This window comes from Apis laboriosa, unplaced genomic scaffold, assembly GCF_014066325.1.
Source record: "Apis laboriosa isolate Shangri-la unplaced genomic scaffold, ASM1406632v1 scaffold68_cov148, whole genome shotgun sequence".
Lineage (NCBI taxonomy): Eukaryota > Metazoa > Arthropoda > Insecta > Hymenoptera > Apidae > Apis > Apis laboriosa.
This window is the reverse complement of record NW_025224135.1, coordinates 2,117,804-2,135,900: the sequence shown is the minus strand read 5'-3', so window position 1 is coordinate 2,135,900 and position 18,097 is coordinate 2,117,804. Positions and strand designations below refer to the sequence as shown.

Below are 18,097 nucleotides of genomic sequence, written 5' to 3'. Positions count from 1 at the left end.
CAACATCAATTTAGAAAATTCTAATTTCCTTGAATTGAAATTAAGTTTCTTGTATCCTTCGCAGAAATTAATTATGCATTGCTAAAGTGAATTGCCCATAAGCATGACGCTGCGTGAAACTTTTCAATTTGTCAAAAAATCGTCGCAAGAGGGAGCTTTGATTGGTGGGCGATTATTATTTCACTGTGAAAGGGCCTTTTCATACAGATACGTGGCGGGATGTTCGCCGCGGCAAGATTATTCCGCGACTAAAGGATATTTCTGACCGAGAATGTTCAAAACTATGCTCGACAAGTCATTTCTGCGCAGGGAGAGAATATTCGAAGAAACATATCGAGCGGAACAATAACTCTTTTGTGTCGGGATATCCGCGTGTAAAAATTCCCTTGCCTTTCCATCATTCGTTTCATGTAGAATTTAATATGATGAATCTGATAGAAAGTGGTGATTTTTATTCCGTGAAAAATAAATTGAATATCATTAGAAGATATTTTTATGGCTTTGAATATAATCAAGATTGCAATGATTATTCCTGAAAAATAAAATAAAGTATAATTAATACAAGTAATTATTATTTTTATAATATACTTTGTTTAATTTGATCTATTTGTATTTTATTCTATTCAAGCTGAAAGTTTTTAGTAGAATAATAATTTTATAATGCAAATTTTGTTTAATCTACTTTCAAATTAAAAGTTTGAATTTATAATATGACAATTATGTTTTTATAATACATTTAATTGCAAAATATTCAAATCTAAATTAAAAGTCAATAATTTGAATGCAACAAATAAACTTTTAAGAAAAACTTCTTACAAGTCTCATACAAAGCGTTTTACTTATTTCACAATTTTTATTCCTTTTTATTGTATCCGGCACTTTCACCACCGTCACACGTTTTGAAGAATAGTTATAGTTGCTCTTAACAGAAGTCTTCTTTATTCTTTTTTGAATTCCTGTTTAATTTCTCGGTATTTCCGGCTGTGAATATTGCCACTATACACAATATAAAGAAGAGATGAAGAAGGAAGCAACGAAAAAAAATCTCGTTAGTAGAGCGTTATGCGACGAAAAATCTATAGAAACAGAAATATCATCAAACAGAAACTTAGCATGTGGTTTAAATTTCAATCTATTAAATAAATATAATATCTATAAATATATATATATATAAAATATAATATAATATATATACATATTCACTGACCATGTGTTCTTTTGTAGTGAGTTCGAGCGTGAATTCTTACGTCGAATCACCTATTTTCCGAGGATTTCTAAGCTTCTCTAAGCTTATGTATGCACAGTGTAAACAACTTGTTCTTCTTGTTCTTTTATCTTTTTTGAACGATGTCTTCGATGAATTTCACAGACAGTAATCACTAGCATTTTTTTCTACATTAATCCTTTGAATATTTGGAAAAATGAAAGATTTTATAAATTTTTGATGCATTAATTTATTTGATTAATTAATAATAGAATATTTTTTTCTTTTTGTATTTAATTTAGCTACTTATTGATTTTAACCTCTTCTATACAGTGTTGTTATGTATGCGACTAAAATCAACGATCTGAAAAAATTAATGATTTTGAAATATATTGTAAAAAATATTATTCGAACAACTTTTATATATAATCATATATAATCAGATGACTTTAGTTTTAATTATTTGTAAAAAACTCGATGCTATATTATTGAATTCATCTATACTTATCTGTGTGCGTCTAACAATATATGCAACTGCTAAACAGTAACGCCACCACTGAGTTACTCCCTTTTCTCCCACTACGTTTTCTCTGAGTTTTTCAAGTTTCTTAATTTTTCATTTGGTTGCATGATCATCGTCATTATTTATAGTTTTACAAACTTTTTATACGAAAATTAATAATGAACTTTTGGAAGTCTTTCGATTTTTAGTGCGCCTGGTTCGAATATGTCAAAACAAATCATAACCTCAAATCATAACCAAATAATGAGAGCAAAACCAGAAAATTTACATAGAGTTTCAAATTCTCAGCAAAATTACCTAAACAGTTAATATTACTGTGAATTTCCACCCACAAAATACACAAATATTAATATTTTCCCACGTTTCAATGTAAATAAAATCTCCGATCGTTTATATAATACATATCCTTACGAAGATATTGCTTGTAAGTATTTGACGCGCAAACAATGAATATATTGATAGAATACGTTTATTTAGGTTCGTCCCATCTCATATTCAAAAGCAATTTCTAGAAGAGAAAGGTGCGGCAATGGGAATGGCAGGTTGCATTTCATGATTCCCTTTCTATTACTTATTCATTGTAGTTATCGATCGTTTATTCTAATTAACAAGTGGTATTTCATGAACGATATTGAATTTTATTGAAGTTAGTATTTCACGATTTTCAAGGCACGTTCTTATGACTATCACGATTCTTTGTATTACTTCTTAACAAGTCAAAAATTTATGGATCTCGGAATTCTTTTTATTGAAAGATCTGTATAAGATCGATATTATTATTTGATTTTTTATGGTTTTATTGTAACTTACTTTTTTTTACTATTTTTATGATCGTTACGATTCTTTGCATTATTTCAATATTAAATTGCGAATATTTATGCATCTATTTGCAAAATATGCATGATGTGCAGAAAGATACAAGATAAAATGTAATACGTATTATTTATGATAATTAAAGTATGAAATTCTTATTTAAATCATTTTATTTTTTAATTTTTTTAAATTATATTCGTAAAAATTTTGCATAAAAGCCCTTAATTTATTCATTATATTTAATTTATTCACATTGTATACAATTTATACGTTTTTATACTTTTATTTCTTGTTGCATCTTTGTTATTTTATAATATAAATATAATGTAATGTTTTGTAGCTTAAGTTTACATATATACAATTTTTCTGATCAATATTATTATCATTATTAAATGATTATTAAAATCATTATTAAATGATTTATTAAATGAGGTTAAGTTTCTATTATTATTATTATATTTTATTTAAAAATATACATATATATATAAGAAATATTCGATGACAAATCTAACCTAAAATTTATTTTTTCTTTATCAACAGTTATCTCGATTTCCTAATTCGCTAACAAAAGATCGCAATTATTTTCTTCGAATCATTTATGGGGGATCCTAGATAAGACTGATGAACTAACGACTATTATTAACTAAATGGTTATACATAGAGACCACACCCCTTATATTCGAACCTTATCACGACTGGGTCGAGATACACATGTATGAGAACTTTTTCGATAAATTCGACTGCAGAGGCGTTGTTAACGATAGTATCAGTTCTCCACCAAGGAGGAAACAAGATTATATAAAAGTATAAATATCGCTTTGGTCGGTCACTTGATCGATCGAACCTATTTTTCGTGGAGGATAGAACATATTATGGAGAAACAGAGTATTCGGGTTAATAACACGTCAAGAACATTGCCAATCCATTTGTTCTCGGATTCCAATAATCGTGAGAAATTCGTCTATCGATCGGTTATGAAGTTTACACGCCAAAAGAGTTTGGAGCCAAAACCAGCCTTTTGCGAATTGGAAAAAATGTATGTAATTTGTATATTTTAAATATTTTAACGCAGGAAGAATATATAATATACGAAAATTTTTTGCAAATTCGGTAAAAAATTGTTTTTTTTAAATATTAGATTTTAAATTTATTTTCAGATTGGAAAATAAATAAATAATTTATGAAGTATATTAAAGTAGAAAAAAAATAATTATAATTGGAATATCTTCTATCCAGAATATGTAATATTTGGAAAATTTTTTAGAAATTCGATAAAAATTTTATTTTAGAATATTTTGAATAGATAAATAATTTATTAAAGAAATCAAAGTAGAAGAAAAAGATAGTGTTTCCATTTAAAAGAAAAGTATAATTTTATGATTTAAAAATCCAAATAATTTATAAAAAGAATCAAAATATATAGAATATGTAGAAATATGTAGAAGAAAAGAAAATTATTATAATTGGAACATATAACGAGAAAATGGAATTGGAAAATTTTTTAAAAAAAGAATTTACAAATCTATGAGATCTTTTTTTTTAAATTATTTCTAATTAACTATTGCAAATCTATATATCATTTATTTTTATTTAATTATTATAATTTGCATTTATTTCCATTTCAAAATAACTGCACAATCTATTCAAAATTTGTTATGAAATGCATAGTATCTATATTTATATAACGAGATTAAATAACGCAATTCAGAATTTTTAATCCTAATATTTTCATCGATAAATCTGAATTTATTTATGAAGAAATAAACTAATTTAATCTTACATAAATATATAAATCATATAATTGTCTAACTTGTCAATTAAAAAATCGTATTATTATCGTATCAACTATATAATAAATTCTATTAATACATTCCACAATACAGTGTTAATTGTATCCAATTCAATCGATATAAAATTAATTATTAATTATGTAAGACTTTTTGTAATTGAACGAGGAAAAAAATTTTTTTCTGTTTCTTCATATTTCGTTTGACAAAATATTTTATTTTTTATATATTATTTCAACTAAATTAGATATGAAAATATACGCATTTATTAATATAAATTTATATTTGTTATATAATATATTTATATTTATATAACATTTATTTTGCAAATTAGTATACATTTAGTTTCTGCTATAATATATATAAGTTATTAATATATTCGTAAAATATTTTTTGAAGTGTTAATTCTAGAGATCAAAATAAATATATGTAAAAAGTTGATATACAAAAATATCGCTTAAGGCTTATTTATTAAGTTAATAAGGAATTTAAATTTGTGTTACGCGATGAAGCGAGACGAACATAGAGGCAATATGGCAATATGATGGAGATAAAATTATCACTCTGTTTTCAATCGCTTATAAATAAGTCTCAATCGACATTTTTGTATACCAACTTTTCTTTTTTTTCATCTTTGTTTCTAGAATCGATGCTTCAAGTATATTAATACTATATATATATATATATATATATATGAAATAAAGAAATAAAAATTGATTAATTTTTTTTCTTCTACATTATAAAAAAATATAAATATTATATACTCTTGTAATCATATTGTATCGGTAATATTGAACAGTAGAATGATAAAAAATTTTTTGGAAAAATTTTTTGTACATTAACTTTCGAATCGTAAAAAAAAATTCTTCTCTCTAATATTATGCGTAAAATGGGCTTTTTTTTCAATCTAGTATAACAAATTTATATGATTCACATTTATATTATAACACAATAATCATAACGAATCAATTTGAATTTTAATTAGACTTTAAGAAATTAATGTTATTTCGCGATAATTAAGAGCACGCTTCACATAAAATCGATTATAAAATCGTTGATCGAATTGGAAATCTGCCATGTCTGTTCTGAAACTTTTAATTTCATTCATTGCGTAAATATAATGGAAGTCTTGAACAGTGACAAAGTTAATTATCAGTAGAACAAACGTTCATTATCATACTGATTCTAATTTGTTTAAAGAACTGTTATGGAAGTTGTGAAGGATCATGATACTTGTGCAACGTGTTTCATTTTGATTTATTCGTCTTTTTCCTCAATTCAAAATTTAAGGAAATGAAAGTTAGATTCGTTTAATGGAGAATGTGATTATATTTGAAAGTACTTCTTGCAAGTGAATAGTGTATTGAATCTGATACTAATTATCCAATAATGAAATAAAGAATTACAGAACTTGCAGTAAATCTGTCTAAATAATACATTCATTAACATTTTAATCTTGTAACTTTTCTTAATAATTAAATGAACGTCTAAACAATTCCAATTTCAGAATACGTACAAATTACGTACAAATTAAAATATAAAACTAGCAAAATTACTTTCACAATCGAAATTATTTAAGAAAAATTATTTTTTCTTCTAAAATTAATTTAATCTAACTTAACTTAATATAATTTATATAATATATATAAAATTCATACACAAATCTAACCAAAAAAAATTTAATATAATACATGTTTGTTCTGTAACTTATTATAAATATTTTTCCTGAAAATTCTTTTAATATCCTTCACAAATTAAGAAAAATTCTCAATTGCGTTTCTTGAAATCAAATCGAATTTACATGCATAAAAATTCATATGTAAATCTAACGAAAAAATCAAATATAAAATTGCTTCTCTTGAAAATTAAAATATACGTAAAGAAAATTTATTATTTTATTAATTAACAAAAGTGAAATGAAATATAAATAAAGGAAATCCTAAGGTGAAAGCTGAAGTTAGACGTTCAAAAATTCATAAATTAGTAGAACATGCGGATAGCACGACCATCATGCTGCCAATTGTTTACATAATAAGCTGATATCGAGGTATGACGTAGCTTTCAAAGCGGAATATATCGCGTGTTGTGCCATGGGAAGGCAGAAACGCATGACGTACTTTAACGCTTTGAAGATAGCGTTTTTGGGTCAAGTGAAACAGTTAAATAGTTGGTGGAGCATTTTTGACCCGGACAAACGGTAGGAATTCCCATATCTCGGCGAAAAACCAGGCTAACGAGACGAAATATTCGCCACTTTCTACCTTGGGGTGTGGATACGGGTTTCAGAATAAAATATCGAGAGAGAGTTACAATTTTATGCAGAGTTTTATTTTCAAACGTGTTTGTATCCTTAGAATATTTGAAATTGGTTGAATATTGATTAAATATTTAAGAATTGCAAATTTTTTTTTTTTAGTAGAATAAATGATAGATGATTTTGCGGAATAGAATATTTAAAAATAGATAAATATTCATGTTAACAACATCTTGGAAAATATTTGGGATTGCGAGAATTTTTATTTTTAAATATATCTATATATTTATAATATTTAAAATTGATTAAATGTTATCCTTCAATCAAACTGAATCACTTTTAATATTTCTAACATTGTACAAATGATATTTAGCATCTACATTATATATAATATATGGCTCAAAAATAATCCGTATCGGCGATAATAATCTCATTAATAAGAATTTCAAATTGTTAAAATATTAATTAATATCAATATCTAAATTATAATATTTAAAATAATATAGTTACTTCATTATATATACAATTTTTCCTAGTGAAAAAAAAAAATTCTTTTCAGAATAAATAATTTTTATTATTCTTATCATTACTACAGCGTAAAAGTTTTAAAATTTCATAGAATCATATCTATTAAAGTCATACACGCAATATTGGATTCAAAGAAGGTAAGAAGCTAATATTTTGTTTTTTGATTCATCGTTTTTTATCTCTCGCAAACATTATTCAGGTGATAAAAGCAAGCATATATACACAAAATTCGGTATTATCGATCGAGCATATATATTTTCCAATTTTGTTATTACGTGCACAAGGCCACGATACTTTGTGTCGTTCGCACGCAACCAAGCAAAGCCGTACAAGTTCGATCGTTTTTCTAACCTCTGAATAAACACAGAAATTTCTCCGAGGAAAAAAGTTTGTTCGTCAATCGTGTGTGATTATTGCCTGTTGAAATTTATGTTTCTATCTCTAATCTTATCAGTCGACACAGAGAGGTGACTGAATTTCCATTGACGTGATTATCGTTATAAAGGAAATATGAATGGACTTTTCTAATCAAAGTACGTAAATTTCTTATAGTTATTAATATTTTTATTTTGTATTATGTATTTTATATGGAAATAGTTTTTATCGTTTTTAGCTTTCTTTGTATTGAAATTAATTTTTTGTGGAATGAATTCCTGAATTATCGTCCTAAAATGTGTGATTTTAATATTATAATTTGATTTATATTTTATATTTTGTGTTTTATATAACAAAAAATAGTAAAAATGAAAATATTGAAATATTGAAGTCTTTTTTTCTTTTTCTTTATAGATTTATAATAATTTATTCTTTTTCAAGTTTTGTAATCATTCATTTAAAATTTCTTTTAATTTTAAACATAAATATAAAGATAACTATAATATTTTATTTTATTTTAAATATTATATTTTAGGAATAATTTATTAATTTAATATTCTTACTTATGATCCAATTTCGTTTCTAGAACAATTAATCTCTTAATGTCTCAAATCAAATAATTAATTTTCGTGTTTCACAAGAGAATATAAAATTCGATGAATAATCGTAAATAATTCTTAAAAAAATTTGCATAATAAATTTTTGTAAATTATTTACGTGTTAATAATAAGAATAAAGTAATAATAAGAAATAGATGGATAGCCGTTACGTATAAGCTAGAAATGAATCGCAGTTGACATTACAGAACAATGTTCTAAGAAATATTATACGTTCTAATATGATAGAAATATTGTCTCGAAGTCGATCACCTTGACTCAAATAATTTTAATATATATAAATGCTAATGGGATTTTTCCTTGACATCTGATAGGAAATGAAATTTAAAAAAAAGAGAGAAAAATAAGAAATTATTCTTTTATTATACTTTTTAATGTAGTTGTAATGTAAAATAATTAATAAAAATAACTTATTAACTGGATTTTGTAAATACTGTTTGTTAATTACAATTATGATTTAATGCTTGAGGGAAATTAATGCATGTAGCATATCCAATATTAATTGAAAAGATTATAATTGCTTTAAAAAATAAAAGAAAACTTATAATTTATTAAAACTTCATTAAATCTCAGAAAATATGTAATTAACTTTTTATATATTTGTATAACTACAATTTTTAGTAGTAAGTAGTAAATATAAATTCATGTTTCAGATAATAAATATTTATCACGATAATTTTTTTTAATTAAAAATCATAATATGAATATTTTCATATATACAATTTTTATGTTTCACCTGATTCTTTTCAATATTTTCAATTTTCAATTTTCAATATTTAAATCCAAAAATTGAAATTATAACTGTTTAATTATAAAAACATTTAAATTAGGTTGATAAGCAGATTTAACTTCTCATAGGCAAACAAATTTTTGGTTAATTATTTCTTTTCATTATTATATGCTTTCAAAAATCTAAAATAAAATAAAAATATTTTTAAAAAGATACAAAAATCAAATTTTATTCCAGATATAAACCCAAAGTTTCAAATTACACGAAAAATTACAAATTTCTTTTTTTCTTTAATAATACATTAGCAATCAGAATTTTACAAACAAATTTATATGATTTTATATGATCTATGATTATCATAGATTATCACAAATTCTTCCATTTAGATAAATAAGATTAGATATCTTATATTTTATTCGAAATAGTTTATCCAAAGAATTAAATAATATACAATAATTAAATATACTTAAATTAAATAATGATTCAATATATAATATAACTTCATTTATATGATCTCTTCCTATTCGTTATTATCCTTTTGTCGAAAGATTAAGAAATTAATTCATACAATAGAAATCCACCTTTTCCCCATGGCTTGTGATTGTACATTGACATAGAAGTTCACATTTACTTAAAAGAATTTCAAACTATATTTTTTATATGTATATATATATTTACATACATTTATATAAGACATTTGGCGGTATACATGTAATAAGAGTTCGAATAAAATTCAATTAATCATTATAAAAAATTTCTATTATATATAAAATAAAATTTACAGAAATAAAATTCTATCGTAAGTTGAGAAACGCTGATTAGTTCGACGGTGGCGACACGTCAAAATATCCGGATTGTCTTCCGTATGGCGGAACGTAATCTTCTTCTAACTCGGTATATTATCTGACAATAGCGGGTTATGCAACCAACTGACTAATTATCGGTCATTAAGTCGCGTTCCTGGTTGCGTCAGTAACTCATTTGCACGATAGCTCGCAGATAAAAGAGAAATTTCAATGAAGAGCTGAGGAAAGAGGAGGTTTCGAGGTCGCTTAGAACGTGCCATTCTTACGGACGGAACTACGAGAAAACCTTCGAAAAATAAAAAAGAATCGTATAAATGGTGTTATTAAAGAAATTTGGCGTGAATGTGACAATTTATGGTATTTTGCCTCTATTAGAAGCAAAATTTTCGCGGTTACGAAACTTCTTTGCGGTATACATAAATAGGATACATGGAAGAAATGTCATTCGATTGAGGTTATGTAATATATACATAATACAAGTGCGTTCCAAGGGTAAGATATTAGTTGAATGGAATTTATTTTTATGAGTAAAGAAATAATAATTATTGAATATTTAATGTTGTATTTTTCAAGATTTTTTATGAATAATTTTTGTAATAAATAGAAATAATAGAATTAAATTTTGTGAATGTAAATGAGGAAAAAAAGCTATGCTAATTAGCTAGAAAATTAATACGATAATTTTTACTTTAATACATATATTCTATTCTCAAAAAAATTTTAAATTAATGATTCCTTGTTTGTCCATATTTCATAGAGTAATCGTATAAAAATAATATTACATAATTAATTTATAATATTAAATTACCAATATTCTTTACATAAAGAAAAAAAGAATTTCACATGCTTCGATTGATCAAATTTCTTTTATTCTCATGTGGTAAATCAATCTTCTTCCTAATTTATATCGGCTCGATTACGATTCGAAGTAACGTAACGTAACGATTAGTTACATAAGTACGTTTGTTATTTGCAATATTTCTCGGATATCTCTCCGATCTTCTTATTTTATTTTTCCTCTTCTGTCATCAATGATATTCCATTATTAGCTACGACCTCGTAGATCGAATTGCGGAATGCACGTAACAATTCGAACGCCGGAAGTTGAGTTGATCTTAATGGCGATTCATGTGAGTTCAATTTCGTGATTATGAGAAATAATTGAACTCAATTCAATTTTATCGAATGTATGTTCATCTTCGTCATCATTTAATATTTTACGTTTTTTAATAAGTGTATCGAGAAACAAATTTTTAATTTAATTTAAAATTTAATAAGTTTTTTATTTTATTTATTTTATATGTTTGAAATAGATTAAATTTAAAAATTTTAAATTGTATTGGTAATTTTTTTTTTTTTGTACGTATCGATATTTCTCGGTTAATTTTTATTACATAGTTTTTAAATAGGTAAGATATTGGAAATTTATTTACGCTTAATAATTTTTATAATAGTTTCTTATATGAGGCTGTATAACATTTATTTATGACCATCAGATAAAAAGAAATAGGAAAATGATGCCATGGAATGTAATTTAAAACGTCCATTACTGCTGGGTCATGGCCTATATTTCCAAGAGGAACTAATATTTCTTCCAATTTTTTTACAAAAATATAATCAAGTGGTTAAATAGAAATGTTAATAAAACGGATATCGAACAGATGGTAACTTTGTGACCTCTTATATAGAGAAATTTCTAAAATCATGAAACATATTTTTCATACATTAAATACATTAATACTTAGAATTTGGAATTTTATTTGTAAATTTTCAAAAAAAATTAAAAATCAATATTTAAAAAAATTTGAAGTTAAACATTTTAAAATTTCACTTCCGATATATTAAAATTTATTGAAATATCACTAATTATAATTATAAATGAAATCACCTAGAAAATATATTATATTGAAGGATACATATAAATTCTAAGAATACATTTTTAATATTCCAAAAATTAATTTATCGAACTATCACATTAAAAAAAAAAATTACGAATTAACAATATTCAAAATCCTTTTCAAAAGATTCTTTTCATTTTTCAAAGATTGCTAAGCACTTATAACATGTTCAACAATTAAATATCTTAATTTTGTTAAATTATTTTATATTTTCCATAGCATACTGTTTCATGCAATACGTCATCATAATTTCATTAATCGATTCAGTTTCATCAAAACACCGAATTCCATCATTTTCAAATTGCCAAATTTTCAATATTCCATTGTTTTCAAATTTTTTACGCGAAAACAGATAAATCCCTATAAGAAAACGGTAAAACGATTATCATATACGTTCTCGTTTGTCTCGAATAGCAATGAGTGACATTGTAATGCAGATTGCATGCTGTCTAGTACAACTAACGCTCTCAACCTTGAACGGTCGAAGATAGTCTCCAAACGAAGTTATGCAATGGTCGCGTTATCAACCCTCAGCTGTTTTCATTCCACTAGTCTAATCACGCGATTTCTCGTGTCAATGAGCATGGAACAATGGACAAGTCTTGTTTAAACTTGTTATTGTATTCATTGAATGTGTTAATTCTTTATCTAAATCGTTTCTCACATGTGTTTGGAATTAAAATGATTGAATGGAAATTTGTTTATCTTTAAATAACAATATTTCGTTTTGTTTTGTTTTGCTTGTTTGAAAGATATTTTTTAATTTAAAAAATTTCTACTAATACTCTTAGTTCAATTATCAAATACTTTTTTTCACCTTTCATTATTAAATGTTACATCTTATTTGTTTTTACTTAATTACATGTTATGATTAAATTTTTATAAATATGATTAAAGAAGTTAAATAGAGATTTGCTTTATTCTTCAAATATTACAAGTAACTATACTTTGGATACTTTGTGTTTTTCTTTTATATCTTGTATTTTGTAGATTTTTTTATATTCAAATAATAAAAAAAAATTCCATAGTCTAATTATAATAAATAGACTAGCTTATAAATTGTAACATATAATAATATAATATAATACATAATAATTTCTAACATTAGAATTACTAACAATATTTAATATGTGTAATAATATTTAATATCTAAATATATATATTGTACATAAATGATTAAAATTAAACTACAAAAATATTATATATATTTCTATCTGAATAAACACATGTTTTAATCTTGATAATTTTAAAAATCCAAAAATAATCTAAAATTTGACATAATTTGATATCTCCAATATCAATATGTGTAATAATATATAGTAGTACATCCTCCTTCATCATTCTCCCTATATATCTTCCTCTCAACTTACAAATTTAATTCACTTCAATCTGCGATACTTGTAAAATAAATGATTTCAATTGCTTTCTATTTAATATCAACGTAGTATCCAACTTGAAAAATACAATATGCTATGAATGTGCGTGCAACATTCGACCCATTTTAAATTGGCAAGTGTCACGTCACACTATCGATCCAACGTGATATTGCGCTGGTCGTGGAATAGTATTCGCTCACTATGCTCGAGATGTCTCGTTTCCAGCAGCGAACGTCTCGCACAATGCTCAATATGCAAATCTCTCTGAAGAAGGCGCTTCCATGTCCGGTTGGTGTGCAGCTGACATTCGTTCCAGTTGTTCGAAACACTTGTACGCTCTTCGCTTAATTGCGACATCCTTGGAATATATGCGATCTTATCTCTCTCGTGGGTTACTTCATTAACCTCGGCCAATGATATTGCACTCTTTATCTCTGTGTGATGTGCTCTCTTCGGTTAAGTGTTTCTGGCTAGAATTTCGAAACGTGTGATAATTGAAGTTTCTAATATTATCTTTAAATTTTAAAAAGAATTTTAGATTCTAGATTCGTGAAAGGCATGCTGAACTTTTTAATTTTTATTTAAAAAGTGAAAATTTTATTATCTTTTATTATTCTTTTTGGCAGGTTTAAATAAATTTTTATTACTATTCCTTTTTTTTTTTTGTTAACCTAATTTTTGGAAAAATTAGATTTGATTCTAAATCCTTTTGAGAAGTAGAATTTTAAAATAAAAAGCAATTTATATGATAATGTTTTTTAAAATCGAAAATTATTAATACAATTGGATTAATTTTCATTATTAATCTAGAAAAATAAAATTATGAAATTTTTACAAAAAAAAAAAAAGAAGAGAAGATGCAATATAACAAAGAACTGGGAGAATAAGATTTCAATATATTTAAAAAAAAAGTAAAAAAAAAAAACATTAGATAAAACATTTTAGTTAAAAAAAGAGCAGTAAATATTCTTCATATGTATTTGTTAAAATTATCACTCAAATTTAATCACATTGATTAAATACACATTGATGTATATTAATCTGTGTCAAAAGATAGGATGGGAAGACGATTGGAATAGTAACTATGTCGAGAAGGTTGAAAATGATATGGCAGAAATGAATACGCGTAGATCCTGTTAACAAGGCCTTCGACATTCTCTGCTTTTTTCTTATGGGCCCAGTGAAACTTGTCGCAGTTCCTTGTTGAAGCTGAGCCGGACCTCATTTAGATAAGTTTTCCTTCTTCCAGGCCTTCGTTTCGATTCGAAATTTTATACGTTGATTGACTCATTCACCGTTCATATTGTCCCTTAAGAATCCTGGTTACACCGGGATTCTAGACATTGATTGTATTTATGTTTATTCATATTGGGTTATAGGTTATTTGTGTCACACTTGTTACATATTTATCGTCTGCCTATGATAAACCTGAACAATGGATTCAGTTTTAATAAATGTAAATTCATTTACCATTTATGAATAGATTTTCTAGGTCTTCAATTGTTATTATATCCAGTGTATTGTTGTAAATAAAATGTTGTATCAAATATCTCGCGTATTATTTATGCAAAATTGCAAATTAAAATTTCTTCTATCTGTTTTTTAATTTGTTAAAAAATTCTTTTACCAAAATCGATAATTATCGATAATTGATCACACGTCAAAAAACTTATTTAACCTCTGAGCTAAACAATAGCTATAAGAAATATTGTACATCACTATATACAGAGTATTCTTGGAACATATATTCGTAGAATATTGGAGATCAAAACAAAAGTTGATATACAAAAATTAAATTAAGTTAAGATTTATTTATTAAATTATAAACAATTGAAATTTGCATTAAAGCGAGACAAAAATGAAGACAGTGATGAGTTATCTCATTTTATCTTTGCCTTTAATTGTTTATAACTTAATAAATAACCTTTGACCAATGTTTGTATTTATTTTGTTCTCTAAAATCAATTTTGTATTGTAATATTTGTATACCAATTAATTATTATTTAATAATACTTCAATTCAAACTATTACAAAAATAAAATAATATCTAAAAAAAAAGCTTAATTAAAAAATAAAGTTACATACAAATACTCTTTATATCTACTAATATGATACGAATTTTAAATATAAGCCAACATAATGAATTTCTCATAAATATGTTTCTCCAACTGAGTTAACATTTCTATGCCATTGGATGAGTACCTTAGTGTATAGAGGGTGAGTTCATCCTCATATATATATATCTATATGTATCATAACAGAGGAATTATTGACTCATGTTGCTTTAAGAAATCGAGAGAAATGCACATAAACTATAGCCAAAATATCTTCACGATGTCCCTTCCTTTCTTCATGGTGTTCCTCGTAAGGCTTCCATTGTCCTCTTCGTAACTGACCATTTTGCGTTTCAGTGTTCCTTATGTCGTGGAGTACCGCTTGTTACGAGGTGAATAATGGTCACGTGCCGGTGGTAAATTAAATTTGTCGATAAATCATGCAGATAAGGAAAAGTACGCGCAAGGAATGGCAAAACGTTCATTTGTTCGATGCTCGGTTATTGTATATTTCTTAAATGCTGAATCAAAATGTAAATAGCGTCATAATGAATAAGTATGAGTAGATTGTGACTAATTTCAGTGAAAATTTTGAATTGGATACTTACTGTAAGTAGTTGTCCAAATTTATTTAATAGAAATAATATATGTTTCATTGTTTTATTAAATATTTAATATAAATTCTTAAAATAATATTTAATACAAATTATTATTGTTAAAGTAATGATAAACAGAAAACCTAAAATGTTATTGTGATACGTTAGATTAGATTATATAAGTTTGTATGATTCAGAAGTACGTACCTTAACATAAAGGCTTTCAAATTCGATTGTAAAATTAAGTTATCCCTTGTATCACTACATGACATTGTAAATTTATACAAATCACAAAAGAGTCATAAAGTATCGAACCATGAACCATTCTATTTCTGTCGACCTTCGTATTAGCTATAAAGCGGAAGTTTTATCTTTGAAATTATTTCCATTCCGGAATTTCCGCTCTCTATCACCGACGACCTCATAAAACACATTTTCAATATTTCAAGTATACGATTAGATTAATTTAATGGTTCTCAATTTGTAGATCACAATCCAAAAAAGTTATTATTTTTAACGTTTCACTATATTCCAAGAATTAAAATTATATTCAATAATTATATAACTATTCAAAGGTTATTAATCATATGCTAGTTAAATTTTTCTTATCTTACATAAGAGAAAGAAAGAAAGAAAGTCGCGAAAAAACATTAGAAAACAATAAGAATTAATTACTTAATTCTCTAGTCAGGATCAAGGATTGATAATCTTCTCGAAGAAAAAGCGCTCGAGCCATGGAACAGGTGTTACACAGTAGCACGTGTTCTCCTGCGAGCACGTTGACGCGCAGGTTTTCGAGATTGAAAAGGAGAGAGAAGAGAAGAGAGGGAGAGAAGACCGTGGTGTTCCAGAGCAGTGATTCCGGTCAGCCGGAATAGCGGTACTCGGTCGGCCGTACATCTTCTCGTTCTCCAATTATTACGCTGGTTTCCGCGGCGCGCGCACTTACGCTTTGTCGCGAAAGCGGAAGAAACCTGCGCGCGCAGGATACGTTTCGATAAAATCGTTTCAGTTTTTACTTCTCTACCGCCATCTCTCGTTGTTTCTCTCGTTACCTCCGTTACCATTATCGCATCTCTGTGTAATTTAGTGGAACTCATTGCTGAGCTTTTTTCTTTCTCGTCTCGTGACAAGAGGAAGAAGGAGAAATTGGTAGAAGAATCTTTACGCTTAAGATCGTACATATGTTTATTCCTGCTCGTGAAATTCGAGATATTGATCGGTCTGGAATTTTCTGTTCTTCCCAAGAATTTTTACACTGTTCCTGAAAGTATAACGAGGAAGGAGTGTTAAAACGTGTTTGTACAGTGCAAACATATATGAGTGCAATTGGAACGAGTGAAAGGGCAATTTGGGAAAGGGGGCAATGGAAAATGTAAAAATGTTTTGATCGTTATAATTGGTGAGTGAGTTTCATATATGGATTTCGTCTGGTTCGATAATTTAATTTATGTTATCATATTTTTGTAACGATTACAATCATTTATATCGAGAGAAAGAATTAAAAAGAATTTCTCATTTTTTTATATTTATAATATGATAAAAATTATACAAATTAAAGAAAACGATATGAAAATAAAATTATAGAAGTTCATATGAAATGATTATATAAATATAATATATAAATTATTATTTAAAGATTTGAAATTACTCTCTTTATAAAAAAAAGACATAAGAATTTTTAACCATGTTCGATTTTCCAATCATGCTTCATTTAACATGAAATCGTAAAAATTATTAATGTTACGCTTTGGAGAAATACGAAATAACTGTCTTTACCGAATATGCGTAAAATAATCGTAAAAATTTCAAATTAAAACATTAAAGATATAATTGAAGATGATTTTATCGATATTATTTTCTTGTAAATTATTTTTATTTACATTAATAGTCGATGCAATAATTTTTAATTTGCTCTAATTATTATTATCATGATGATGCTTACGGTACTTTCTATAAGTATTTATATCAAGAATTAATATATTATTCGAATTTCTTTTTAGAAATTTCATATAATAAAACAAATTATAGAAAAAGAAATTAAAGATAGTTATGCGTATTAAATACAGTTACTCACAAAAGTTTTCGTACACTTTATAGGAATATTATTATCGTAACACATATCGTATATCATTTTATATCATTTTCTTATTAAACATATAATTTTGCGGTAAAATTTTATATTATTTTTATAGAGCGTGTCTTCTTTAATTGCATTATTTTCAAGAATAAAAAAAAAGAAGCTAATTTCAAATAATCAAAACATATTTTCTTTTCTTCAATCAACAAATACAATTCACACATATCTCATTCATTTGCCAGCAACACGTTCGAAACTCGCACGCCAAACAAAGCACACGAAATATATATATATATATATATATATTCGTAGTATTTACGTTCGTTTAAATCCAAGAAGCGAGAGACAAAAACAGATTAAAACAAAATAGAAGAAAAGAAAAAAAAATGAAATGTGAATCTTCTGGAAGCTCAACGATGCGCGGCGGTGCGACGTTACTGCTGCATCGTTTATGAA

At 25.9% G+C, this 18,097-nt stretch overlaps 1 protein-coding gene across 6 annotated transcripts in view; it reads left to right on the top strand.

Moving 5' to 3' along the window:
* The window catches only part of LOC122718806, a 69,839-nt gene that overhangs the window by 31,159 nt on the left and 20,583 nt on the right, over positions 1 to 18,097 (top strand). The window contains exon 1 of one of the 6 annotated variants that reach the window (XM_043944144.1): positions 3,398 to 3,576. The exons of 4 other annotated variants lie outside the window; for them this stretch is intronic. In XM_043944144.1, coding sequence (XP_043800079.1) covers positions 3,413 to 3,576 — 164 coding nt within the window. In that variant the 5' untranslated portion in view covers positions 3,398 to 3,412. Of the gene's footprint in view, positions 1 to 3,397; positions 3,577 to 16,608; positions 16,964 to 18,097 lie in introns of those variants that run through there. One more of the 6 variants, XM_043944151.1, reaches the window with a different exon arrangement.